This window comes from Oreochromis aureus, linkage group 20 (assembly GCF_013358895.1).
Source record: "Oreochromis aureus strain Israel breed Guangdong linkage group 20, ZZ_aureus, whole genome shotgun sequence".
NCBI classification, from domain to species: domain Eukaryota; kingdom Metazoa; phylum Chordata; class Actinopteri; order Cichliformes; family Cichlidae; genus Oreochromis; species Oreochromis aureus.
The window spans coordinates 36,202,618-36,230,570 of NC_052961.1; the positions used below are offsets into that span (position 1 = coordinate 36,202,618).

Genomic DNA, 27,953 nt, shown 5'->3' on the forward strand with positions numbered 1-27,953 from the left:
CAAAACAAAAACTTGACCACCATATTTTTATTACCTTAATTTCAGACTCCGCTTTTAACTAACAGACTGATGAAATTCACTATGATAATTTACTAATCAAAAACAAACCATAATACCAACGGCTCTATGATGTGTGAGAAACGGCTACTTTGTGTAAAGGTTTACCCGTGCTGTCAAATGTATTTATCCAAAGCATGCATTACACACTCAGTACTTACATTTAAATAAAACATGGGAGTGTTATACACAATGGGGGAATTTAGGTCCACGTTAAAGGAGCGAGAGAATCGCTCTTTTGCAACCATTTTGAATGTTTGCTATTACATATGATTCACTTGTCTGTACTGAATATTGTTATGTTATACTATGTTGTGACTTCTGCTAGTGTTTATGGAAAATACAAAGGCTTCACATTGTTAGTTCACTCTGCATGTCTGTGGAGTGAACAAACTGTATAAAGTGCAGGTTGTGAAAGTGTAGCTGTAAGTTCTAGTCTATTTCATGAATACAGTCAACAGGTAGTAGCGTACACTCAGGATAAAATGACAACATAACTTGGAAACTGATGTAAAATTTATCCTGTTTGATCTAAAACTTTTTTTTAAGTTATTTGAGTTTTATTTCAGGTCTTTTATTAAAATTAGTATATGTTAACAGTACTTTGTCCCAACAGTAACTATGACTTGTGTAATATGTGTAGTAGTGTGATTACTCTAATCATAGTGTCTTTTAGGATGAGTGGTTTGTTTGTAAAAATGTTTCAGAGCAGTTATTATATTCCCTCATTGTCTTTCATTTCTAGAATTATATCAGGCTAGGAGCTTTATATAAGTCACGTAACTTAGAAGTACACCAAATGACTACACAGTTATTATGGTTAAATAAGTAGGAAAGCATGTTACATAGTGATTTGTAAGGTCTGAAGTTACAGTGTATTTTTTAAATAGAAGAGGCTGACAGTTGACATATTCTATGTTTTTATTGGCTCGGATTGGTAGGATAGGATTGTCTCCTACTGTAAGATTTTTGTCACCATCTTACAATACTTACAGTACATTACAAACCCATTACAAAAACACAGGTACACGACTGGCCGACATCTAAATCGACATCCGCTCATAAGCAAGGCTTTGAGGAAAATGCCACTGCAAGTTATCACTGTCCACAAAAAATAACAACAAAATTCAACACATACGTATTTTATTTTTATCAGTGAAATACAATAATCAGGTATTACAGTGAGTGGACAGTGGACATGTTACTGTCCTCCAGCTGTGGGAAGAATGATTTTGTTTGTGTCATAGTAGTTCTCCTCTATGAGAGGGACACCATCGGCCTCACGCTGCTGAATCAAACGTTCGGCCTCTCTTCTGGCCCACTGCCGCATGCTGGAACACAAAAATGCACCAGTAAGAAAACCAGAATGAAACCTATAATTAAACAATAATTAACTCAAGTTTACGTGTAAACATTTCATTATTCCACTTAGACCTTCATGAATTCCAGAAAGAATATGAAATTGTGATTGTTTAGTCAACAGGACAACTTTCTACTCCATCCATGTTAAATCAGACTCAGAGTTGAAGGGTACATTTTTGGATCTTTTCTTTGCATGGTTTAAGTGAAGTTGTTAAGTTGCACCAGGCCCGTCTTGCATCCTGCCCCACCAACCTATCCAGCTCACCACCACAGTCATCAACTAGGAGCTCACCCTCTCTCTTCACGTGAGTGTCTAGAACATAAGCCGCACATTAACTTACAAACGCTGCTGTCTGCAAGCCTCATGTTATACTTTAAATCCTCTATATAAGGCAATTCTAAAGAGTTTTGCAAATACTTTCATTGTATTTACATTTTAAAAATATTCCAACTGTAAAATTTAAGTTTCTTAATCTCAAGTCACTGTTTAAAAAAAATAAAGTGTTATTAACTTGATATTCAGTTAGCGTCTGCTGTGCTCCTAAGTATTGCTTATTAATATATTGATAAGCAGCAGCTACAGTCCTGTGACAAAGTCCAGTGTCACAGGACTTTGTCAAGTTTAGACAAGACAAAAACACAGATGATCTAAGCAGTTGTATTTTTAACAAAAATAAAATAAAATAAAATACATGAGAACAAAATACTGAATGTACGCAGGAGGGTGTGAACAATAACATGTTTACCAAAAGTATGTAGAAAGTCTTTTCACTCATACTTCACTATTCACTATTCCTCTGCTGCTTTGTATTACACAAACACGACAAAGATGATGTGAATTGTTAAAAACAGAGCATTCATAGTGTTTTTAATCACAAGGTACTCTGATGAGGCAAAAAATGGGGACAATTTCAAAAACTGGTGACTAGTTTGTAGCGTCCCTTGACCATGATCCTTTACCAAAAAAAATAAAACTTAAAAAATAAAAACACGAAAAAAACAAAACAAAACACACATTTCTTAGATAATACCTAAAAGAATATTGTTTAAAGTGTTTGCAGATCTGAGTAGACACCAGTGGACTTTCCAAGTAGGAATGAGCAAAGGTTAAAGTACAAACTGGTAAAGAATTGCACAGCACTATACTGAAATATAATCAGACTTAATATATCAGTAACATACAAGTGCATACAAATAAACTTTGATATAAGTCTTGGTGGTGCCGACCATTATTGATCATACCTTTAAATTGAAAGGACACCTCGCTGCCCTCAAGTCTTTTTCTGTCAGGTGTTAATCTGATTTGATTTTTACTCTAGTAAAACTGAATTATATCCCATGTTCAACCTATGCTGAGAGGTGGGGGTCAGCAGGGGTTTTGAAAATTGTGTGCTGGGAGCCAGCTGTTGTTGGTGGTATGGTGACAGAGAATCCGTGTACGCACACATGCATGGTTGTGCATGTGTTGTAGAACACCGCAATTTTTCCAGTTATTTATTGCAATTCAAGTCCAATCAATAGCTTGAAATGGTACAAAGTGGTGAACTGCCAGAGATTTCAGAATTATACAAAAATTGATTAACAATTTAAAGCTGTTCTGCAAAAATGGAGGTTGATGAAGTCTTGAAAGTTGGTGCTACTAATTCCTACAGCTGTTCCAACCTCCTCTGTCTGCATAAAAGAAGTGTTGGAACACACTGTGGTACCAAACCCTCGTCAGCATCAGTTGAACAGTATTGTACTGCAGAAAGTAGTGTGATGCTACAAAAATGGTCAGAAAAAGGGAATTAACAATGAAAGAGAGACAGACCATCATAACACTTATAAATGTCGGTCTGTCCTACAGAGAAACTGCAAAGAAAGTCAAAGTGTCAGTGAGTAAAGTTTCCTTCACCATCCAAAGGCTCAGAAACAAACTGTGACAGGAAGAGGTCTGCAGACCCAAAGACACACCTGAATCAGACGACAAGTTTCTGAGAGTTAACAGCTTGTGTGATTGGCGGCTCACAGGACAACAGCTTCAAGCACAGCTCAGTAGGGGTCGTAGTAAGAAAATCTGAGTTTCAGCTGTGAAGAGAAGACTTTGAGCTGCAGGTTTGACAGTTGCAGCAAGAAAGCCAGACGTTAGAATAAGACAAAGAGGCTTGTCTGGGTCATGAAACACCGACATTGGACTACTGAAGACTGGAAGAAGGTATTATGGACTGATGGATTAACATTTGAAATCTTCGGTTCTTCACACAGGATCTTTGTTCGCCGTCGAGTTAGTGAAAGGATTGTTCCACTGTGTGTGGCATCGACTGTCAAACATGGAGGAGGAAGTGTGATGGTCTGGGGCTGTTTGCTAATCCAGGGTCGGTGACTCCTACAGAGTGAGAGACACCCTGAACCAAAAAAGCTACCACAGCTTTCTGCAGTGCAATACATCCTACAGCAGGATAATGATCCAAAACATAAGTCCAAGCTATGCCAGAACTACCTCAGGAAAAAAGCAAGATGGGAATAACTTTCTGGAGAATATTTGATTTCTATTGTAGAAAGAATGCCGCAGGTGTGCTCAGCTGTTATATCAGGTGCTACTTTAATGAGTCAAAAGTTTAGAATTTGGTCTATAAACTGATTCCATGATTTCTTTTTTTAACTCCAACTACTTATTTGTACCATGCTTTGATTTCAGAGTGCAATGAGACATTAAACTGCATAATTTTCAATTAAAAAAAATTGTGGTGTTCTAAAACTTTTGACCAGTAGTGTATATAATCCTATTTTAACTAATGACAAGACATCTGACATTTTCACTCTGTCCTTTGACAAAGAACCATAGCTAAGTCCCAAGCCTAGCCACCGTATGAACGAGCTGATATGAAAAGGTAAATTGAGAACTCACCCATGGTCGGGTAAATAGTGGATAAAAGTTCCTCCAATGACGAGAGCAACTGAAATGCCAAAGAAGAAGCCCACTTTCATATTCCACTCATCCTCCACTGGATCGCTGGAGAAGCCATGGTAATCCGGATTCTGAAAAAACACAAAAGGGGACCAGTTTAAGTATCTAACATGCTTTCAGTCTGACAGAGGATTTTCAGGCTCCGGCACAACAACAGATTAGAATAGGTTTAGTCAGATGATACTGGCCTGTCTACACTTTCTGATATGATTTGTATGTTAACAGAACAACTAAAGTTCTTTGTTTAATTCAGGAGAACCTGACCTGAAACTGCCTTACCCAACTACACCTAGACAACTGACTACAAGCCAGAGGAAAGTTGAACCTGAGCAAGGCTCGCAAAATTTCAAAATCTCTGGTAGCCCTTTGGGCAGGCACTCTTCAGTTTTTGGTAGCCCAAAATAAATTTAAGTAGCCCGAATAAAAAAGAGAGCAATTTTTTTAATGTTTTGTATCTGTTACAAAATTGTACATTAAAGTATAATATTGTAACGGAAACAAAAATTAATCAGAAAGTTGTTAAAATACAAATCACAACAACTGTATAAAAATCACAGTCACCAACTCAAATACTTGTTTCTAATTGAACAGAAATTTCTATGAACCTGTAAGAACTGTGTAGAACATGGTAAATGGCCTGTATTTGTATAGCGCTTTTACTAGTCCCGCCTAAGGACCCCAAAGCGCTTTACATACCCAGTCATCCACACATTCACACACTGGTGGAGGCAAGCTACAGTTGTAGCCACAGCTGCCCTGGGGCAGAATGACAGAAGCGAGGCTGCCATATCGCGACATCGGCCCTTCCGGCCAACACCAGTAGGCAACGGGTGAAGTGTCTTGCCCAAGGACACAACGACCGAGACTGTCCAAGCCGGGGCTCAAACCGGCAACCTTCCGATTACAAGGCGAACTCCAAACTCTTGAGCCACGAACATGAATCAGTCTGTGTCACATCCTGAATCTGAAATTTCCACTGAAGTCAAGGGTAAGGGGTGAGGGGAACCAAGATCGAGGACATTTGCTTTTTGAAGTTTGCAAAGACTGCTAAATTTTGACAATGGTAGTTCGCTCTTTGCAACATAGTATGCTTTTGAAAGATTTTTCAGGACTTCTTCTTGTGCTTGGTTTATTTTTAGTATGTTTTTTGCAATTGCTGTTTGTTCTGGGAAAGATATTGCAGACTGAGCAATAATGCATTTCTTGCATTTCTCATGGGTTCTGATGGGGTCTTTCTTAAAATTACTGGTCCCAGTTACAAAGGCGCTTGTCGACTCAAATGAAATGAAACTCACAACACACCTGGCAGAACATCATGTTATTTAGGCAAGGCAAGGCAAGGCAAGTTTATTTATATAGCACAATTCAACAACAAGGTGATTCAAAGTGCTTTACAGAGACATTAAAAACAAAAACAAATAAAAAGCATGATTTAAATTTGATTAAAACAAACAAACAAACAAAACAGTATATAAAATCAAATATCAAAACAGTAGATAAAATCAGAACAGTAGATAAAATCAGTAGTTAAAAAGTAGGTTTTGAAATTTAAACTTAAGTGTGGATTTGGTGCTTTATTCAAATGCAGCTGAGAATAGGTGAGTCTTCAACCTGGATTTAAATAAACTGAGTGTTTCAGCTGATCTGAGGCTTTCTGGGAGTTTGTTCCAGATATAAGGAGCATAAAAGCTGAATGCAGCTTCTCCGTGTCTGGTTCTGACTCTGGGGACTGATAACAGACCGGATCCAGATGACCTGAGGGATCTGGAAGGTTCATACTGGGTCAGGAGGTCACTGATGTATTTTGGTCCTAAACCATACAGAGCTTTATACACCAGCATCAGAACTTTAAAGTCTATCCTCTGACGGACAGGCAGCCAGTGTAAAGACCTCAGAGCTGGACTGATGTGGTCCACTTTTTGGTCTTAGTGAGGACTCTAGCAGCAGAGTTCTGAATGAGCTGTAGTTGTCTGACTGATTTTTAGGTAGACCTGTAAAGATGCTGTTACAGTAATCAAGCCTACTAAAGATGAATGCATGGACTAGTTTTTCCAGGTCCTGTTGAGACATCAGATCTTTTATCCTTGAAATATTCTTGAGGTGATAGTAAGCTGATTTTGTTATTGTCTTAATGTGTTTTTCTAAGTTTAGGTCTGCATCCATCACTACACCCAAATTTCTCGCCTGGTTTGTGGTTTTTAGGTGTATAGATTGAAGTTCTCTGGTGACCTGTAATCGTTTTTCTTTTGCACCAAAGACTATTACCTCAGTTTTATTTTTGTTTAGCTGGAGAAAATTGTGGCACAACCAGTCATTAATTTCCTCAATGCATTTACCAAGAGCCTGTACAGGGCCTCGGTCTCCTGGTGACATTGTGATATATATTTGTGTCATCTGCATAGCTGTGATAGTTTATTTTGTTGTTCTTTATAATCTGTGGCAGTGGGAGCATGTAAATGTTAAACAGAAGGGGTCCCAAGATGGAACCTTGGGGAACTCCACATGTGATACTTGTCTGCTCAGATATGAAGTTACCTATTGATACAAAGTATTTCCTGTTTTCTAAGTATGTTTTGAACCAGTTTAGTACAGTTCCTGAAAGACCTGCCCAGTTCTCCAGTCGTTTGAGTAATATGTTGTGGTCAACTGTATCAAATGCTGCACTGAGATCCAGTAAAACTAAGACTGACATTTTTCCACTGTCTGTATTCAGACATATGTCATTAAACACTTTGGTCAGAGCGGTTTCAGTGCTGTGGTTCTGTCTAAAACCTGACTGGAAGGCATCATAGCAGTTATTCTGTTTTAAGAAGTAATTGAGCTGTTGAGAAACTGCTTTTTCAATAATCTTACTTAAAATGGGAGATTTGAGATCGGCCTGTAGTTATTCATTTGTGTCTTGTCAAGATTGTCCTTTTCAGTATAGGTTTAATTACAGCAGTTTTTAGTGATTCTGGAAACACACCTGATATTAAAGAAAAGTTGACGATCTGTAACAGGTCTGACTCCAAAGTCTTTGTGACCTTTTTGAAAAAACTTGTTGGCAGGACATCTAAACAGCAAGAGGAGGAGTTCAGTTGACCTAAGATGTCCTCCAGGTTGCTGTTAATAGGGTGAAACTGTTTGATGGTGTTTAAACAGTTTTTCGGTGGACACAGTACATTTCCTGGATCTGCTGTTGATGTATTAATTGCTTGTCTAATCTTTTGGATTTTTTCTTTGAAGAATTTGGTAAAGTCATTGCAGGCCATGGTCGAATGAAGTTCAGCTGCCACTGACACAGGAGGGTTTGTTAGCCTGTCAACTGTAGAAAATAAGACCCGAGTGTTATGACTGTTTTTGGTGATGATGTCAGAGAAGTAGGACCTCCTTGCACTCCTCAGTTGTAAGTTATAATTGTGAAGTTTCTCTTTATAGATGTCATAATGAACCTGGAGGTTTGTTTTTCTCTATCTGCGCTCAGCTTTCCTACACTCTCTTTTTTCATTTTTCACCATTTAGCTCGTCATATTCCAGCCACAGAAATTCTTTTGTCCATGAAACCAAAAAAGCTGAGCTTTCTTTTTGCCTCATAGTCTGATTTGTCATAACTTTTCCGTTTTGTGGTCGGCTTTTATTTGGCTGTCCCTTCTTCACTCTGACCTGTCTTATTTGGCTCAGCAGAACTAAAATTCCAGCGTAAATCCTGCTGCTTTTACACACGTACTTACATAACGGTCAGCGATTCTCTGCGCAATCAACCTCTCACATGTTTAAGCTTGCTGTGGGAGATTTCACTTGTCACGTTTGAACAGTAAGCTAATGAGTGATAAGACGATGTCAGAGGAATTGGTGCGCAATTAATCGTCACTCACTAATCGGTGCTGCCGCTCTCTACACACCGTTCGCGCGAACGCAAAGTGAAAGCAAAAAACAAGCACAAATTCAAACGCGATTTCAATGTGTCACATATTGACAGTGGCTCATAGATGCCAATGACATAATTACTCAGCTACATTTCCGAAAGAAAGCAAAAGCATTGACATATATTTTCCCTTCCTATGATAGCCCGACGGGCAGGGCTGAGATAGATTTTGGTAGCCCGACTGGAAAAATCGCTAGCCCCGGGACGTCGGGCTAGCGATTTTGCGAGCCCTGCTGAGGAATAAACTGAAGAAGTTCCAAACGCTTAAACTTCCCACAGACATTTTCCTGCATTATCAGGTGACCTCTTCTGACAGGGAATAGCCTAAAGCAGCTTTGAACATCAGCCTAATATTATGGACAGTTTGTGATATTTACACATTTGTGAAATATTAATTGTTTTTCTGATAAGCATATCCAGGTTTTATTTTAAATTAAGATGCTTTGTGTTAAAGTACCCCATTGCTCTACCAGCTCAGTGCGGCTCTTTCTGTCTTAAAACCTTCAAACTCAGTCTAATCATACTTCAGTACTTCAATCATGTTTCAATTCTGTGCAAACCTCAGGTGGGTTATGTTTGCATCTTATAGTAAATATTTGTACAATCTGTATCACTTTGTATTTTTCCTGTTTCCTTTCTCTGTTGTGAAGATAGCTGAGATTATTTGTAGAGGCTTTGTAAGATTCACACAAAAATACACTGCTTAAAAAACAAACAAACAAAAACAAAACGAGCACTTGATCAGATCTCACGGGCAGTTTAAACTCTTGTTAGCAGAGCTGGGGGCACATCTGAGGAGGCAGACAAATCATTTCAGAGAACCGATTGACCCAGAGCAGGCTAGCTGTATGTCTGCGGTAAAATTAGTATTTTTTAAGTAATTAATTTATTTATTTCTATTTTTAATCATTCCCATACTATTGTATATTCAGCACTGGCGCGCAATGCGGAGCTCTTAGTGCACTTGTTGCAAAATAAACCGATCTGACCAGTCAGATCGGTTTATTTGGATCTGAAGAATCGCAAAAATCGAGCTTGGTTGGAAAAAAATAAATGCCGCAAATTCGTCCAGTGAAAAAACGCAGTCGGTGTGAACGGCAGCATTAATGGGCGAGTCCGAAAATAATTTAAACGCACAAAATTGTACGCGTCCGGCGTACGAGCCCCTTTACTGTTTAAAAATAACATTAGCATGCCTACAATCTGATCGAGCAGAACTCACCTTGACATACGGGCTGACCTCACCGTGACCAGAATGCTGGACCTCGGGGTGGAGTTCCGTCATCGCGGTCGAGCCTGTAGCACTGTTCGCTTTAGACTGGGAGACGAACCGGGCTGGTGGATTATAAAGTAACCGGGGCAAAGTCAGCCCAAACCGCGAAATTCGGGTCAACATTTTGCCACTCGTGAAGGATACTGTTAGCCCGGAACCGGAAACTACAGTTTCAACTCTTCTTCTTCTTATTTTTGTTTGCGGTTACCAAATAACGAAACGCTGCCACCAACTGTGATGGAGTGTGGACCGAAATGACACTCGGAAAAAAAAATGTCAGGCAGCATTTACGTGTGTACACTTATAAACAGTTCCACACATCACTAACCACCTAGCATATCTGCAAGATCATTAGCCTGCTATAACTATTGTGTTTGCTAAGATTAAAAGAGCACTAAGAGAAGTGCACTAAGCACTAAGAGAAAATGAATGTTCCATATCATAACACTGCAAATCATAAACCGCATGTTCTCCTTAAATTGCTGGCTGTCTGAGTGGTGTCCCAGAAACGATGTGGGCTTCATAGATAATTGGCAAACCTTCTGGAGGAAACCTGGTCTTGTTAGGAGAGACGGCATCCATCCCACTTTGGATGGAGCAGCTCTCACAGTGTCTCATTTCTAGAAATATGGACCAATTTATTAAACCCCCCAAAATATGACTATCCAGAGTTGGGACCAGGAAGCAGAGTTGCAGTCTTACACGCCTCTCTGCAGCTTCTCTCCTCCTGCTACCCCCCCAAAAACCCATCTCCATTGAGACTGTGTCAGCTCCCAAACAGACAAAAAACAAACTAAAAACCAGCAATAAACAACTTAAACACAACAAATCACAAAGAAAAAACAATACAGTATCCACATCTGAACCAAAGAGTAAAACAGTGAAATGTGGATTATTAAATATTAGGTCTCTCTCCTCCAAGTCTCTGTTAGTACATGACTTAATAATTGATCAACAAATCGATTTACTCTGCCTTACAGAAACCTGGTTGCAGCAGGATGATTATGTTAGTTTAAATGAATCAACACCCCCAGGTCATTCTAACTACCAGAAATCCCGAAGCACAGGCCGAGGGGGCGGTGTGGCAGCAATTTTTCACACCAGCCTATTAATCAACCAAAGACCAAGACAGACTTTTAATTCATTTGAAAGCCTGATGCTTAGCCTCGTCCACCCCAGCTGTAAAACTCAGAAACCAGTCTTACTTGTTATCATCTATCGTCCACCTGGGCCTTACACAGAGTTTCTCTCTGATTTCTCAGACTTTTTATCTGATTTAGTGCTCAGCTCAGATAAAATAATTATTGTGGGTGATTTTAACATCCATGTAGATGCTAAAAATGACAGCCTCAACATGGCATTTAATCTGTTATTAGACTCAATTGGCTTCTCTCAAAATGTAAAAGAACCCACCCACCACTTTAATCACACTCTAGATCTTGTTTTAACATATGGCATAGAAACTGAACATTTAACAGTGTTTCCTGAAAACCCTCTGCTGTCTGATCATTTCCTGATAACATTTACATTTACAATAATTGATTACACAGCAGTGGAGAGTAGACTTTATCAAAGTAGATGTCTTTCTGAAAGCACTGTAACTAAGTTTAAGAATATAATCCACCCACTGTTATCATCTTCAATGCCTTGTACCAACATAGAGCAGAGCAGCTATCTGAACGCTACTCCAACAGAGGTCGATTATCTTGTTAATAATTTTACCTCCTCACTACGCATTTACTCTGGATACTGTAGCTCCTGTGAAAACTAAGGCCTCAAATCAGAAGTACCTGACTCCGTGGTATAATTCTCAAACACGTAGCCTAAAGCAGATAACTCGTAAGCTGGAGAGGAAATGGCGTGTCACAAATTTAGAGGATCATCATTTAGCCTGGAGAAATAGTTTGCTGCTTTATAAGAAAGCCCTCCATAAAGCCAGAACATCTTACTATTAATCACTGATTGAAGAAAATAAGAACAACCCCAGGTTTCTCTTCAGCACTGTAGCCAGGCTGACAAACAGTCAGAGCTCTACTGAGCCAACAATCCCTTTAACGTTAACTAGTAATGACTTCATGAACTTCTTTACTAATAAAATTCTTATCATTAGAGAAAAAATTACCAATAATCATCCCACAGATGTAATATTATCTACAGCTACTTTTAGTACCATCGATGTTAAGTTAGACTCTTTTTCTCCAATTGATCTTTCTGAGTTAACTTCAATAATTAATTCCTCCAAACCATCAACGTGTCTTTTAGACCCCATTCCTACAAAACTGCTCAAAGAAGTCCTGCCATTAATTAATTCTTCGATCTTAAATATGATCAACCTATCTCTAATAATCGGCTATGTACCACAGGCCTTCAAGCTGGCTGTAGTTAAACCTTTACTTAAAAAGCATCTCTAGACCCAGCTGTCTTAGCTAATTATAGGCCAATCTCCAACCTTCCTTTCATATCAAAAATCCTTGAAAGAGTAGTTGTCAAACAGCTAACAGATCATCTGCAGAGGAATGGCTTATTTGAAGAGTTTCAGTCAGGTTTCAGAGCTCATCACAGCACAGAAACAGCTTTAGTGAAGGTTACAAATGATCTTCTTATGGCCTCTGACAGTGGACTCATCTCTGTGCTTGTCCTGCTAGACCTCAGTGCAGCGTTCGATACTGTTGACCATAATATCCTATTAGAGCGATTAGAACATGCTGTAGGTATTACAGGTACTGCACTGCAGTGGTTTGTATCATATCTATCTAATAGACTCCAATTTGTACAAGTAAATGGAGAGTCCTCTTCACACACTAAGGTCAATTATGGTGTTCCACAGGGTTCAGTGCTAGGACCAATTCTGTTTACATTGTACATGCTTCCCTTAGGCAGCATCATTAGAAGACATAGCATAAATTTTCACTGCTATGCAGATGACACGCAGCTCTATCTATCCATGAAGCCAGGTAACACACACCAATTAGTTAAACTGCAGGAATGTCTTAAAGACATAAAGACCTGGATGGCCGCTAACTTTCTGCTTCTTAATTCAGATAAAACTGAGGTTATTGTACTCGGCCCTGAAAATCTTAGAAATATGGTATCTAAGCAGATTCTTACTCTGGATGGCATTACCTTGGCCTCCAGTAATGCTGTGAGGAACCTTGGAGTCATTTTTGACCAGGACATGTCCTTCAACGCACACATTAAACAAATATGCAAGACTGCTTTCTTCCATTTGTGCAACATCTCTAAAGTTAGAAATATCCTGTCTCAGAGTGACGCTGAAAAACTAGTTCATGCATTTATTACTTCCAGGCTGGACTACTGTAATTCTTTATTATCAGGATGTCCTAAAAACTCGCTGAAAAGCCTTCAGCTGATCCAAAATGCTGCAGCAAGGGTACTGACAGGGACTAGAAAGAGAGAGCAGATTTCTCCTGTTTTGGCTTCCCTTCATTGGCTTCCTGTTAAATCCAGAATTGAATTCAAAATCCTGCTCCTCACATACAAGGTCTTAAATAATCAGGCTCCATCTTATCTTAATGACCTTGTAGTACCATATCACCCTATTAGAGCACTTCGCTCTTGCTCTGCAGGCCTACTTGCTGTTCCTAGAGTGTTTAAAAGTAGAATGGGAGGCAGAGCCTTCAGTTTTCAGGCCCCTCTTCTGTGGAACCAGCTTCCAGTTTGGATTCAGGAGACAGACACTATCTCTACTTTCAAGATTAGGCTTCAAACTTTCCTTTTGCTAAAGCATATAGTTAGGGCTGGACCAGGTGACCCTGAATCCTCCCTTAGTTATGCTGCAATAGACGTGAGCTGCGGGGATTCCCATGATGCATTGAGTTTTTCCTTTCCAGTCACCTTTCTCACTCACTATGTGTTAATAGACCTCTCTGCATCGAATCATATCTGTTATTAATCTCTGTCTCTCTTCCACAGCATGTCTTTATCCTGTCTTCCTTCTTTCACCCCAACCGGTTGCAGCAGATGGCCCCGCCCCTCCCTGAGCCTGGTTCTGCCGGAGGTTTCTTCCTGTTAAAAGGGAGTTTTTCCTTCCCACTGTCGCCAAAGTGCTTGCTCATAGGGGGTCATATGATTGTTGGGTTTTTCTCTGTATTTATTATTGTGCGATCTACTGTACAATATAAAGCGCCTTGAGGCGACATTTGTTGTGATTTGGCGCTATATAAATAAAATTGAATTGAATTGAATTGAATAAACCTACTGTTATCTTCACGCCCCACACCTCTTCCTGTTCTCCTCTCAGCTCTTGGTACTTCTCATCTTCCTGACGCAGCTGTCATTCAGTACAGCTACATCTATCACTACAGCCGTCGTCCTCTGCTTGTTCTTTTTTTTTTTAACATTCTCTTCTAAATCCCAAGATTAAAACATTTCTGGAGCTTTGATTTTGTCATGTTTTCAACAGTTTTGCATTCATTGCATACATTACAATGGACCAAAGGTGGGAGACTCCAAAGATGCACAATAGGAATGACTACTTGGATGTCAGGTCTCTATCTATCCAAGTCCTTGTATGCAACAGAGTACAATCTGGAGTGTAATTTATGGTCCTGCAAATGTGTTAGTCTCTGTATTGGTTTCTGTTCGGAGAGCATACAGAGGAATTTTTCACCCACTGTAAATGTGTTCCTATGTAGTTCCCAGCTGCATGTTGCTGGACGCAGATTATTTATTTGTCAGTAAAATGCTGACTGTCTGACATTGAACAAGGAAGGGAGTCACAGCAGAATTCACCAGCAGGAGTTGAAAAGTAAAAATAATCATAAATGATGAAAAATAAAGGATGAAAATAACAGACAGTAGCTGCAATGACCATTTTTTATTGTTTTAAAAATTCTGTTTTATTTGAGCTGTTTGTAAATAATAGCTTTGATCTTCTCAGCATTTTGCTGATGGACCGACAAAAACAATTACGAGTAGCCTAAAGACCAGTTGTATTACGTTTATATCAGTCTGAGTGCCCACAGGCTACCTTTGTACTATCCACGTTCAAGCATAAAATAAGTATTAAAGGTTTATGGTCCTGCAAATCTGTCATTGTCATAGGGGCAATGTACAGGGAGAGCTTCTCCACCACTGCAAATGTGCTCCTGTGTAGTCCTCCACTTCATTTCACTTCAACACTTTTGTAAGTTACAACTTTGCTCATCTCTACAACTGGCTACAACAACAGGAAGTGCAGCCCACAGACTGGGTGGACTGATTATTTTGCACACTCCCTCCACTGACAACACTCTCTGCAGGTAGACAGCCAATCGTGACTGCCGACAAGCTACCCCTGCTCAAACCTAACATGAGCAATATAAATGATGCTGTTGCCAAAATAATTCACATACCCATCCAAATCATTGAATTCAGGTTTTCCAATCACTTCATTGGCCACAGGTGTACAAAAGCAAGGACCTAAGTCTGCAGACTGCTCCTTGTGACAGAGCGGGTTGCTCTCAGGAGCTCAGTGAAATCCAGCGTGGTACACTGTTACACAGTGTTACACCTGTGTAACAATTCCAGATGTTAAATTTCCTCTGAGCTAACCACAGTCAACTGATACAGGTAATATAACAAAGTGAAGCAACTGGGAATGACGGCAACACAGAGCTTTTCTGTAGAGTCAATGGATTCACACCTGCAAACTTCATCTGGGCTTCAGATTAGCTCAGCGCATACAGAGCTTCATGGAATGGGTTTCCATGGCTGAGCAGCTGCATCCAAACCTTAATGCAAACTGTCAGATGCAGCGGTGTAAAACACGCTGCCACTGTACTCTTGAGCAGTGGACACAAAGCATGCTTCTCTGTCTAGCAAATGGATGGAAGAGTCTGGATTTACCAGTTCCCAGATGAACAGAACAGTACTTGTGTGACTGTATTGTGCTAAGTGTGAAGTTTGGTAGAGGGAGGAATACAGTGTGGGCTCATTTTTCAGGAGTTAGGCTCGTCACCTTTGTTCCAGCCAAAGGAACTCTTAATCCCTCAGTATACCAAGGCATTTTGGACAATTTCATGCTCTCACCTCTGTAGGAACAGTTTGGACATGTTCCCCTCCTGTGCCAACATGACTGTGCATCAATGTGCAAACCAAAGTCAAAGACATGGATGAGAGAGTTTGTTCAGGGTAGTCAAGCTCTCCCACAACAGAGTCCTGGCCTCAACCCAACAGAACACCTTTGGGATGAATAGGCCAGGCCTTCTGGTCCAACGTCAGTGTCCGATTTCACAAATGTGCTTTTGGAAGAATGGTCAGAATTGACTCTTAAACGTTGTAGAAAGCCTTCCGAGAAGAGTTGAAGCTGTTACAGCTGCAAAGGATGGGCTGACATCAAATTCAACCCTACTGTGTCTACAACTCAATTTTGTCATCAGATGATGAGTGTGAAGCAGAATTTATAATCAGGCATGAACCTCAGGTGTGCATCAGTTAGACCAACTTCTTATAATGCTTAATTGCTTTTAACCAATTAACAAAGAAGTACTAGATCCACCCAAGTAAAATTAAAATTGAGGCAGTTTTGAGAACAGGATTATATTTCAAATTCTACACTTGGACTTTTGTAGCCTTCATGAATCAGTTCAAAACAATCATCCTCCATGCAATCAGCTGCACTGAATATTTATTTGTGTCCAATATACAATCAGTAACATGGTGTTTTAACTTTTGTTTACATAGATAACTTGAGATAAACCTTTTTAAATAAATGTACATATTGCTAGCTCACAGTCTAGTGAGTACAGTTACTTCAGATTGGTTTATTTTGATATTAAATACTGACATACAAAAGGAGGCAAAACAGAACCCCAGAATAATAACCATAAGAGCTTCTCCACAGAGATCAGTCACTTCAAATTCTGTTTAAATAGAAACAGTCCTCAGAAGGTATTTCCCAAATAAGCTTAACCGTTTGCATGAGTACTGTGTGTACAGAATACCTATCCCTTAAAATTAAGAATAGGTAAAGTAAACCATGCTAGGAAGAAGAAAGTTTTAAGATCTACTCCCAAAATTTGTAGTTGTGCCCCTATATCCCTAACAGATGGCCCACAACTGAGCTGAGGTCTGGAACATCGAGCATGTGGTCTGAGGATGGATTCATGTGACTGGGGCCAAAACCCATCCAGAGTAAGCATTTTTCCAGTTGCCCAGCTTATTGACAGTGTCATGGCCTAAACATAAATATGTATTTGCTTCCCTTCATGTATGTTGAGCTGGTAAAAAATAAGACCAGAACATCACCACCACCTATTATAACCACAGTATGAGCATAACTGCCTTTGACACAAACAATAACAGAAAATGATGAATGTAAGCTTTGTTAAAGTGGAGTTTATATCAGAGCTAGCACAATGCAAGGTTTGATTTCACAGGCATATATCTAATGTGATCAATAAATCTGTAAATCAACTAAAAAAAAAAACACCCAAAACAACAAAATAGGGCCAATCTTCCTGGGCATGTCCTGACAGCCTTCAGCTGCTTTTTGATTGATTGTGTTAGTCGGGTTCACTCTGTGAGATCACCTAAACTTTCCATCCAAAAAGGACAAAAGAAGATGCGAGCTGTACATTCATAAAACACTGTCTTTGGAAAAGAGCAATAACCAAAGTGCTAAAATGAAACATTACTCAATAAACACATTTACAGTGTGCAGTACTCACTTTACTACTGATGTAGTTTTAATTTGTGACCCTAGCACAAGGTCTCTTAATAAAAAGGCATTTGTACAAAGTAGACTGAAACCACACTGGTGTACACAGCATGGCAGCCAGTTTTTGTTCTGGGCTAACATGTTTTAAAGAGACGTCACAACTGTTTGTTTTAACAGCGGCTCAGCAGAGGTTGGATCAGAGACAGTGGCCCCATCTCAGTTTCAACATCAGAACCTACCCCTTCATACTGTCTGCTCCAGTATAGGGTAGGTTGTGGTTATGGTGAGCTAGTCTCACAACTCCAAGCTGTGTTAGAAAGAACTAGAAACTGACTGGAAAAGGACAGCAATGGTTGTGTTATGTGTCAAATATTGCCAAGTATGTTTTCAATTCAATATTATTTGTATGGCATCAGTTCACAACTAGTTGCCTCAAGTGAGTGTATTAGAAGACAACCTACTTTTAACAGGAAGCAGTCTCAGGCAGAAATGAGGCCCGGATGGTGCACCATGTGCTCCCGAGCACAGTGAATGTCACTGCAAATGCCGTTCTGCATGTTTGCTTTAAAGATACAAAGAAATGAAACAACATGCCAACTAAATAGTCAGCGAGTGGCTCCTTGTGCACGCACACACACTTATTTAAAATATCCAAACTAAAAGAATTTAGATTATTAGATTAAATTATTGGGGTCCCTATCAAGCATGTTATTTTATGAGTAACAAGTCACACTTGAGGTTATTAAAAAAAACAACAACAACAACAACAACAAACAAGCAAACAAACAAAAAACAAAACAAAACATACAGATTCTACAATTATTCAGTGGCTCGTGCACTCTGGATGAGTGAAAGCAATGACTTGACTCATGATTTCAAGAAACCATCACCCCATTATGTTTTTTAAATAATGTAACTCCCGTGTTTTAATTAAGATACTTCCATGGCTTCCTGGAGAGGAAACATAATAAGCAAACATAATAAAAATGGCAATATAGGTTAAATGCACCAAGTGTATGATTCAGACAGGCTCAGGGTCAAATATAAGATTCCCGAATTACTGAGCTGAGAGTCGGCAACCCCAGTGGGAAAAAGGCTCTTTAGCTTCTTTATCCTGACTTCCAGAGAACAAGAAAGAAAAATGAAAAATATTACACTGACCTTAAGGAATATATGTATTTAATTAGAGACAGAATTAAAAGAGCTGAACCCACTAAGCAGTCCGGAAAAGGTAGCCAGTGATGTACAACAGATTCAGGAACTGGTGGAAAACGAATTTTGAGCTATCAGAGAAGGAATGGTGTTCGCCAAATTATAGGTTGAATTTGGAGATGATAACTGTGGAGATGCTAAAGGGCTGTAAATGGGCTTAGCTGAGATGGCTGAAGAAGGGGAGTGCTGAGTAGCAGTAGCTGTTGTTGGGGAGTCTGAGCTAACCTCATCCCCTTCTTCTGAGTCCCACACTTCACTTTGCAAGTACTCTGCAAACAGGGCCTTGGCTCTTTGCAGCACCCTGCTCAGGTTGTGCCGTCGCACAAGGCGATCAAAGTGCATGGCTAGCTCATTGTAATCCAAACTGTTCTTGATGATATGGTCTCTGTGCTCCAACAGGATGGACAAGCACAGGAACAGCATGAAGGGGTTGCCTTTACCAAACTCTTGAGGAGGTGGCAAGGAGCACGGCTTGATGCCAGTGGTCTCGGCTTTTAGAGAACTGGGCGTATTAGCAGCGCTGCTGGGGGATTTGTTGCCAGGTGAGAGGAGACTGTTTGAGTACAACCTGGAACCAGACAAAGATGTTCCTCTTCCAAAGGACAAAATGGGTGAAGACAGCAGGGATCTGTTTGGAGCAGTAGAAAGAGAGGCGATGGATGTCCTTGCAGTGGGGGTTGTGGGTGAACTGATGCGCGTACTGCTGGGCAACTGAGTAGAAGAAGCTGACACGTTTAGGCCAGTTCTTGGTAAGGCCTCACTTTCATTGCTTGCGTATGGTGATGTGGACTTTGGAGGAGAGTCTGGAGAAACACCAGGCCAACTCGATGGTGACACTGAAGACATGGGAGAGACAGAGGAGCCAGTTTTCCAGATGGGTTGGCTGCTTGGGAAAAGAGGTGGAGAAACATCATTATCACAATTTTTAAACAGTGGTGTTTGCTCTCCCGTGTCCTCCTCAGTGTCAGTTGTGGATTGGCGCCTCGGGATGCTCGTTATTGTCTCTGAAACCACCGCACCCTGTTGACATGGAGGATGCTGTTCACCCTCCTCCATATCAAAGCTGTCTTCATTTCGGGCAGTATAATATTTAAACTCCCCAAAACTAGTCTGCCTCTCGAAGGGAGCACCTTTCAGATCTGTCTTTCCCATGGTTACCTGAGGGATATCACACTCGTCACCCACATTTACTTTGTCCGAGCTCACGCTTTGCCTGTCCATTTCATCAGCGATGGCATTTATGTTCATGTCTGCTTCTTCTCTTGAAGGTCGCAGCATGTGCCGTCGACGCTGCTTCTCTTTTTGTTCCTTATCTTGAAAGTAGTCCTCAACCGTCTTGTCCTCAAAGTTGCTGAACATTGTTTCGTCGGCTTCCAGGGGTGGCCCCAGCAGCTCCACTTCAGTTTCAGGAGGATCTGGGGGCAGAGAGCTCCAAGTAACTTCCAGCATTCTTAGAGCATCATCAAACGCAAACTCTCGTTTAAGCTCCAGAAGAAGCCAACGGTAGCAGAAGAAGAGGTCGTCAGCTCCTCGGGACACTAGGTAAGAGTAGAATTCAGGGTCGGAGTACTGCAGGAGGAGCTTCAGATGCTGGAACTTAACAGACATGAGCTGCCCGTCTGGCCGGAAGTTTCCTTCTAAGCGTTTCATGATGCCACAAAAGCAAATGAAGGCGTGTGCCTCGTTGTCCATTACTGCAAGTATTGGGGAGGCAATGTCACTCATGCCTTGACAGTAAGATATCTGGAAAAACAACACAATGGCAAAACGTTATAAAAGATGACGGTTTTCACAAAGAATGTATTTCTAAATCATGTTATATAATGTCATGTCACAATAACCAAATGTATATTTAAGACTGTAGTCTTTCCTCCTTAAAACAGCCATCATTAAAATACTTTTAAAGGAATCAAAACTGGATTGCTTTTTCAGCAAACCATTAGAAAATATAAAGTCATGCAAATCAGTCTTTTCTTAAAGAAAAATATCAGCCTCGTTATTTTGTCTTGGTTTGTTCCTTTTCCTCCTCATACGTGCTGTCAGACAGCAATCTCTGTAACCGGGCAGAAAATGGCGATTTTCTTTTGATGGAAACTGCTGTGAGGCATTGTAGGAGATGGAGTTATTTAGCTAATGAACTTTAACAGTGACAAAATAGGTTTTAGATGAAAGACAGCAAAGCTAAGACAAAATTCATGCTACTATTCTTCAAACTTGAAGCGTGGTTTGGTTTTCTGCTGGTTCGGTGAATTTTGGTCGGAGCGTGATGAAACTTGCAGTTTTGGAATCTGCGAGATGCCGGCTTTCAATAGAGGTGTTACATACTTGTCTGCGTGACTCTGCAAACAGGGAATCCGTGCTTTGTGTTTATGTCATTTGTGTTTACATGCTCTTCTATTTGTTTGTTCTTTTAGCTGCTTGGTGAGCTTTTAGCCAAGATTCTGATGTTTCTGTGGATACAGAGGGTTAAGAGATTCAGATTGGAACACAAATCTTCTCCTGCAGATAATGTGCCAATACAAACCTGTGGATGAGTGATGGCAAATGTGGTGAGCAGATCTGTGAGGGCAGTCAAATGTGGACTATCCTCGGAGCCTGCATAGTATGGATGAGCTCGATCCGTCCTCAGGACGTCTTTGAGAACGTTTCCACGGATAAATTCAAGGTCCTCATGACTAACCCGGGTTGTCCACTCTCTCTTTAGTTGGTCATACTCTCTCGTCTTCCTCTTCATGTAGTCCATTCTCTCCTGTCCGCTCAGTCCATCTGGATAGACGTTCAGGAGGTAACGCCAAACCACCTAACTCAACAGAGGACAACAGAGGAGTTAATCCTTGAGAAATGTAAATCACAAAATACAAATTCAATAATTGCACATATATGTTCTTAATTGTCCTTCAAGTTCCATCTTTTCATCCAAAAATTGCAAATGACTCAATGTATCAGTTCAAATCTGCTTGCAAGCTGACTGATTGTTAAAACTCTCAACCAAGAGGGAGAGCTAGGATAGCAAGATCACTACAATTAGCACAAGAATTTATTCAGTTTAAATAATAACCAGATTATTTAGAGCGTGCAGTACAAGGTGCTCATATACAATATTAATCAAACACAGGTGCTAAACCTTCCGCAGCGACGGCTCCACACCCCCATGGTAGATTCGCAGTCTGAGTTCCTCAGGCCGGGTCAACTGTCCCTGTCCGTTAAGGTAACTGTGAAACTCAGCGTCACTTAGAGGGGGCTTGAAAGGCTTGATCTCCTCCCCATAAGACCAGCTGAAGGCCTGCTGGACCTTCGACAGGGTCCGGCCCACCTAAAAAGAATTGAAAAAGGTGCATAAGCAAAAACCGCAGCTCAGAAAGTGTGGTCAGGTTAAACAGAGTGAGGAAGGGAAAGGAACCTGGGACAGTAGAGACTGGGTGAAGGGAAGAGCTGCAGATGCCAAAGATCTAGTCTTCTCCGTGAGAAGCTGCTCAGAGCCAATCACGTCTTTGGGGCTTATGATGTCCCAGTCTTCCAAAACAGGGCCTGCAGTTAAATAATGACAAGCAGATTTAACAGCATCGGTTTTTTAGTCCTTCCTGTGTCACTTTTTGATGCCTGGTTTCAATTTGAAAGAGGTATTCTTTGTTCTAATCATTTCTCTTGTGCAAACAGACTTTTAAAAGTTTGGATGTGATGGGCAACAAAATGTTCCGTCTACCACATCAGATCGTAGTTTTGATCTTTAAAATTTATATTATTTACGTCATAAATTAGAAACATTTTTGCTTTCAGTCTTGTTAAGTCTTGATTTAAGTTGCTGGTGTTCTTACTGTCCTCGGAAGGTTTTATATCCATCTTGAGCTGCAGAAATGGTCTGGCTGCACTGACAAACGCAACATCCAAATCCCAGTCAGAGACCAGAGACAGATACATTTCAGCACCACTGCGATCGCGAGACAGGTAGCCAACGCTGAAATTTCTCTTCCTAATTCAAGAGAGATATTTAAACTTGTTAAGAAAAATTCTTTGGGCACTTCTCTGTTTAGCCATTATAACTATTCTTACCCATTTAAATCAAAGGCTCTGATAAGTATGTGCTGCAAAACCTCCAGCGATGTAATCTGGGGATCAACAGCAAAGGAGCGAAACTCCACAGGAAGTGCCCCATCACATTTCTGGGAAAAAAATAAATAAATAAACAAAAATCATATTACAATCTCATCACTGACAAAAACGTAAACATTCTTGATGGTGTAGTTAAACCATAGTAAGAGAATAAGTGAAACAAAGAAAGTCAATGGCATACTATATATTTATAAAATAAAAAAATAATGCATTGTTACTAGACTATAACTATAAAATAATTATAAAACAAAATACATAATAATTCTTCTATTTAAATGTAAAGCATACAAAACACATAAAATTAATGGAATAATGCTCCACGTCATCCTCTGTGTTCTACTGCACTCGGTTTTTGCCATGTTTTGTGTGTCCCAGTGATCCCAGGGGCTATGTTGTTGGGGGGGGTAGCTAACTGCTAGAATCTCTCAGGGCAAATTGGTTCTGGATGAGGGGCCAGACAAAGCGCGATTAAGTTGACCCTTTGAAAAGAATAGAAATCAAGGGACCACTTATTCTATCTGCAATAGGGTTACTGGGGCCTCACCCTGGAGCCAGGCCTGGAGAGGGAGCTCAAAGGTGAGCGTCTGGGGGGTCGGGCCTTAGGCCATTGGTGCTGGCAGGCACAGCCCAAAGAAGTATCATGGGGCCACACTCATAGAATGTAACCTCTCTGGTGAATAAGAAGCCGGAGGTTAACGGATACATAAAGTTACAGTAGGTCTCACCTCAATGCACAGCTTGGGGCTGGACTCTGTTCCAGTCTGGAGGCCCTCAGTGACAGGTGGTTGGCAGGGATGGGTATTCTTGTATTTTCTCACCTTGCTGCCAATATGCTGGGGTTTTTGCTGGTGGATGAGATGGTTGCCTCCCTGCACCTTTGGGGAATAGGTCCTGACTGTCATCTGTGCTTTTGCACCAACGGACAGTTCAGATTAGCCGACCTTCTTGGGGTCACTGTGTGGGATGCTTTAGGGTGATCCATCTGGTGTTTCTGTCATCCTACTGGAAAACTTCAACGCTCACATGGGAAAAACAGTGAGACTCACCTCTGCTGTTTGCAGATGATGTGGCCTAGGTGGTTGCCTCCAGCTTACACTAGAGCAGTTTGGAGCCAAGTGCTAAGCAGCGGGAATGAAAATTAGCACCTCTAAATCTGAGGTTGTGGTCCTCAGCTGGAAAAGGACCACGACCAGTTGAGGTGGTTTGGGTATCTGATTAGGATGCCTCCTCGTCACCTTCTGGGTGAGGTGTTCTGGGTATGACCCACCAGATGGAGGCACCGAGGCAGACCCAGGACATGCTGGAGAGATTACATCAATCTCCTTACAATGCGTGGAGAGTTTCAACCCAAATCCAGCACCTTGAGATTGTACACTAAGCGGAAGGAATGAGGCAGAGGACTGGTGAGTGTCAGAACCAGTCCAGGATGAGACAACAAGCATCCATGAGTACAGCAGGAAGATGGCCACAACTGACTGTGTGCTTAGAGAATAGCTCAGGCAGCAGAAGCCCAAGAAAGAAGAGGACCAAGAAGAAGAACCATCATGACGGAAAGGCCCCTGTATGTACCACCGGCAGATAGACGAAGTGGCTGGAAATCCTACCAGTGGCTGGACAAAGCCGGAGTGACAGCACATGGGTGGCTGTAGCTCAGGTGGTAGAGCGGGTCTCCTACTCACCGGAAGGTTGGTGGTTCGTAGTCTACATGCCAAATATCCTTGGGCAAGATATTAACCCCATGTTGCCCTCCGATGCATCCATCGGAGTGTGAATGCGAGTAGAAGCACGATAAACCTTAGATAAAGTGCTTGTGTGAATGGGTATGATGAGCGCTTTGAGTGCTCAGTGAGAGTAGAAAAGCGCTATATAAGAACCAGTCCATTTACCATTTACATAGGCACTAATCATGGCAGTGCAGGAACAAGCACTGAGCACATAGAGGCTGGGGTCTACCACACCAGGCAAGACCCCAGGTGCAGGCTGTGTAAAGATGCCCCTGAGACAATCCAGCACATAAGTGCAGGGTGTAAGATGCTAGCAGGCAAAACATACATGGAACACCATAACCAAGTGGCCGGCATAGTATACAGAAACATCTGCACCAATTATGTCCTGAAGGTCCCGAGGTCAAAATTGGACACTCCTCCCAGTGTGGTTGAGAATGACCGAGTTAAGATTCTGTGGGACTTCCGGTTACAGACAGATAAACTGGTGATGGCCCACCAACCAGATACAGTAGTGGTGTCCAGAAGAGCGCAGTACTAGGAACAGCAAAGATACTGCGCAGGACCCTTAAGCTCCCAAGACTCTGGTAGACCCGAGCTTGAAGGATGAAGGGATTTTTTTTTCCTGGTTTTTATATCAATCAACATTATTATTTGTTTCAATATTTGAATACATTTTGTTCAAATGTACATTCGGATATTGAACCTATAGCTTTTTAGTTTCTACACATTCTACCGTACTTTTATTTATGCAACTATAACAGTATTATGAACTTCTTTTTGATTAATGACAACATTAACGTGTCACAAAAAGCCATTAATTTAATAGTATAATTAAATGATGCAGTATATACAGTGTACATTTCTTTCCTCTGCATGAAGTTTGTCATATTATGACCTCTAAACTTCTAAGTATTGTGAAATATACAGCAAAAAGGTTCGTAACATTATAAGCTGTTATGTCTTTGATGCAGATAATAAATTACACAACAAAAATGCTGGTGCACCTGTCCTGCCAAGGCATCCCCGGCAGACTTTGCTTCCAAATCACGAACAAAGAGTTTCCCTCATTAGGGATGGGTATCGAAACCCGGTTCTTGTTGAGAACCGGTTCCCACTGTTTCAATTCCTTGGAATTGTTTGCCATTTTTGCAAACGATTCCCTTATCGATTCCAGTCGCCCCGAATGACGTCACCACGTTGTGGAGCGTCATTTACCTGGCAGGAAACGCGGCTCAAACGCTAAAAAGTTTGGTTATACTTATAACGGATGACAACAGGGCAACTTGCAATACTTGCAAAGTAGATATTTCATTTAAAGGAGGAAACACTACGAATATGCAAAAGCATTTGCTCACAAAACACGCCATAACCTTAAATTAATGTCGTGTTTTTAATTCCGCTCCGGACTCGTGAATCTCAACCCAGCAGCAGCGGTAACGTTTGCACGTCCTCTCCCGTTAATGCGGCAGGTAAATAATCAACTAACAGCGCATGTTATGTTAGCGCGATCTGCCTTATTACAAAACCTGCCATTACTGTGCATTTAGGCGACCATGATGAGAGAGACAGAGTCCGGCTGGCTCAGATGCTGGCAGTTCTCGCTGCAGTCTACCGTTAGCGTCTCCTTTCAGGCCAGGATAGACGAATGTCACCGAGCAGTGACTAAGTTTGTGGTCAAAGGCTTGCACCCATTTGCCACAGCAGATGCCCCCGATTTTCGGCAAGTGAATGTGTTTAATTGTAGGCAGGGAGGTTACTGGATAGTCTTGTGTAATTGCTACAGAATAATTTATGTTATACTTTGTTATTGCTACAGAAAAATATTTATTTTATTATTTTACATTTACATTTTTTTTTTCCTGGGGACCCTGTGACACCCCATTGAAGAGCCGTAGGCTGTGGATCTCTTAAGATCTCACTGTTGGGTTTGTAAGGCCATGTTACTCCTAAATTTCTATCTTGTTGAAAGAGAAGATATAAAACAAAATTCTAAGCTAATCGACCTTAGTGTTCTCCTTTTTTTAAAAACAAGAATCGAGAAGAGAATCGATAAAGAACCGAATCATTAAACAGAATCAAAAATGGAATCGGAATCGTAAAAATCTTATCAATACCCATCCCTATTCATCATTCTTGATTTTTAGTTCACAAACACTTCTTCCAATGATCAACTACTCCTGAAATTTTGGAGTTTTAGCTCTTTATGCAGTAAAGTTACAGGAGGATTAAAATAATTAAGGGGCAAAATGCCGTCGGTTTGTTAAAATAATCTCATAAAGTGAGAACAATAAATGTATCATTTTCTGTTTGTAACCCACAAACTGAACGGTAAAGTAACGACAGTCATCTTTCAGTTTTTCACTAAAGTAAACATCACTACTTCCACGTCTCGCTGTTTGTAATGGAGGCGGAGTCAACCGGACGTGCTCCCGACGCAGGGGAAACAGACACCGCCGGGGATACCTACAGGCACACATTTTCTGGGCAGGCAAGTGACGTCAGCTCACCTCTGTGACAGCCCGATGTTTAGCGTTGCATTGGATATTGTCAACGTGTTATGACCGATAACCGTGTCAGGTGTATCTTACAGGTTTACTCAGTATAAACTGACAGGGACAATGACTGATCGGCATCGAGAAGAAGCAATGCTACCGAAAAAACCCAAATAAATAGCAGCGATGAGGCCCCCTCTGTTATGGCACACTGCTAAACATCCTGTTTACGGAGTGCATATTTTCGACGTTTAACATTAACGCGGGAGCATGTCTGTCCAAACAGCCAATTTAACATATGCGATAATATGATTGCTCGCTGCTAGCAGTCTTTGGCAGCCTATTTGGAAGTCAAAGAAACCATCATTCTCCTACCTTGACTTTGACACGAACAACACCCCTCTCCTCCTCGCCTTCCATCGTAAAGACTCCGTTTCGGAAAAGGATGGTTCTACCGAGCTTTGTCTGCTGTTTGTTTGCTTTTCTATCCTGACATGATGGAAGTGGCACTAGCCGAGTTCCTATGCTTGACGATATTCTGCTTCTTTTTTTCTTCTTTGTGTTTATTGGCTGTTGACAAACAACGAATTGGTGCATTACCGCCACCAACTGGTATGGAGTATGGACCAGAATATCATACAAATGCGTTTGTCTAAGATAATTAAATATTGCCTGATACCTTTTACCTCCTCAGTTATTTCTAAGTAAAGCGATGTGGTTGGTTTTATGGCCAGAGAGGAACTTGGGGAGAGTAATGAAGTACACAGCGTGTGAAAAACAGTCAGTTGTGAGAACGGCAATGTTACCTGCAGATGGAGGCAGTCAGGTAACGAAATCCAGTGCAATATGGGACCAGTGGCACTTCCAGGTATGATGCAGAAGACCAACTGGGAGAGTGGCAGAAGTTTTGTTTTGAAGACAGGTGGCACAGGCAGACATTCACTCAGACGTCTCTGAGACTTTTATCATTAGTATTATTATTATTATTATTATTATTATTACTTTCTTTTCTTTAATATACCTGTATAGTTTCTATATGTTCATGTAAAGTTGGGGAACACGGGTCTAAGGATTCACATTATGGGTAAATGTTGCTACAATGTTGTCTGTATATGACATATGACAATAAACATGAACTTGAACTTTGGCTGGATGACAGGTGAATTTTGACATGTATATTCAGAGACTGGACAACTGAAGCAACATAAA

General features: G+C 40.8%; 2 protein-coding genes across 2 annotated transcripts; both read right to left on the reverse strand.

Moving 5' to 3' along the window:
- Positions 1 to 964: 964 nt before the first annotated feature.
- On the reverse strand, positions 965 to 9,717 carry ndufb11 (NADH:ubiquinone oxidoreductase subunit B11). Its single transcript, XM_031752938.2, has 3 exons — positions 9,493 to 9,717; positions 4,307 to 4,437; positions 965 to 1,388 (listed from the first exon to the last, which is right to left on the reverse strand). The coding sequence occupies exons 1-3, from the start codon at positions 9,664 to 9,666 to the stop codon at positions 1,259 to 1,261; spliced, it is 435 nt and encodes a 144-aa protein (XP_031608798.1). The 5' UTR covers positions 9,667 to 9,717; the 3' UTR covers positions 965 to 1,258.
- A 6,570-nt stretch (positions 9,718 to 16,287) lies between these two features.
- On the reverse strand, positions 16,288 to 27,458 carry tbc1d25 (TBC1 domain family, member 25). The gene is made up of 7 exons (XM_031752937.2): positions 27,120 to 27,458; positions 22,466 to 22,575; positions 22,231 to 22,385; positions 21,816 to 21,943; positions 21,540 to 21,728; positions 20,940 to 21,215; positions 16,288 to 20,158 (listed from the first exon to the last, which is right to left on the reverse strand). The coding sequence occupies exons 1-7, from the start codon at positions 27,339 to 27,341 to the stop codon at positions 18,458 to 18,460; spliced, it is 2,781 nt and encodes a 926-aa protein (XP_031608797.2). The 5' UTR covers positions 27,342 to 27,458; the 3' UTR covers positions 16,288 to 18,457.
- Between the last annotated feature and the right edge of the window lie 495 nt (positions 27,459 to 27,953).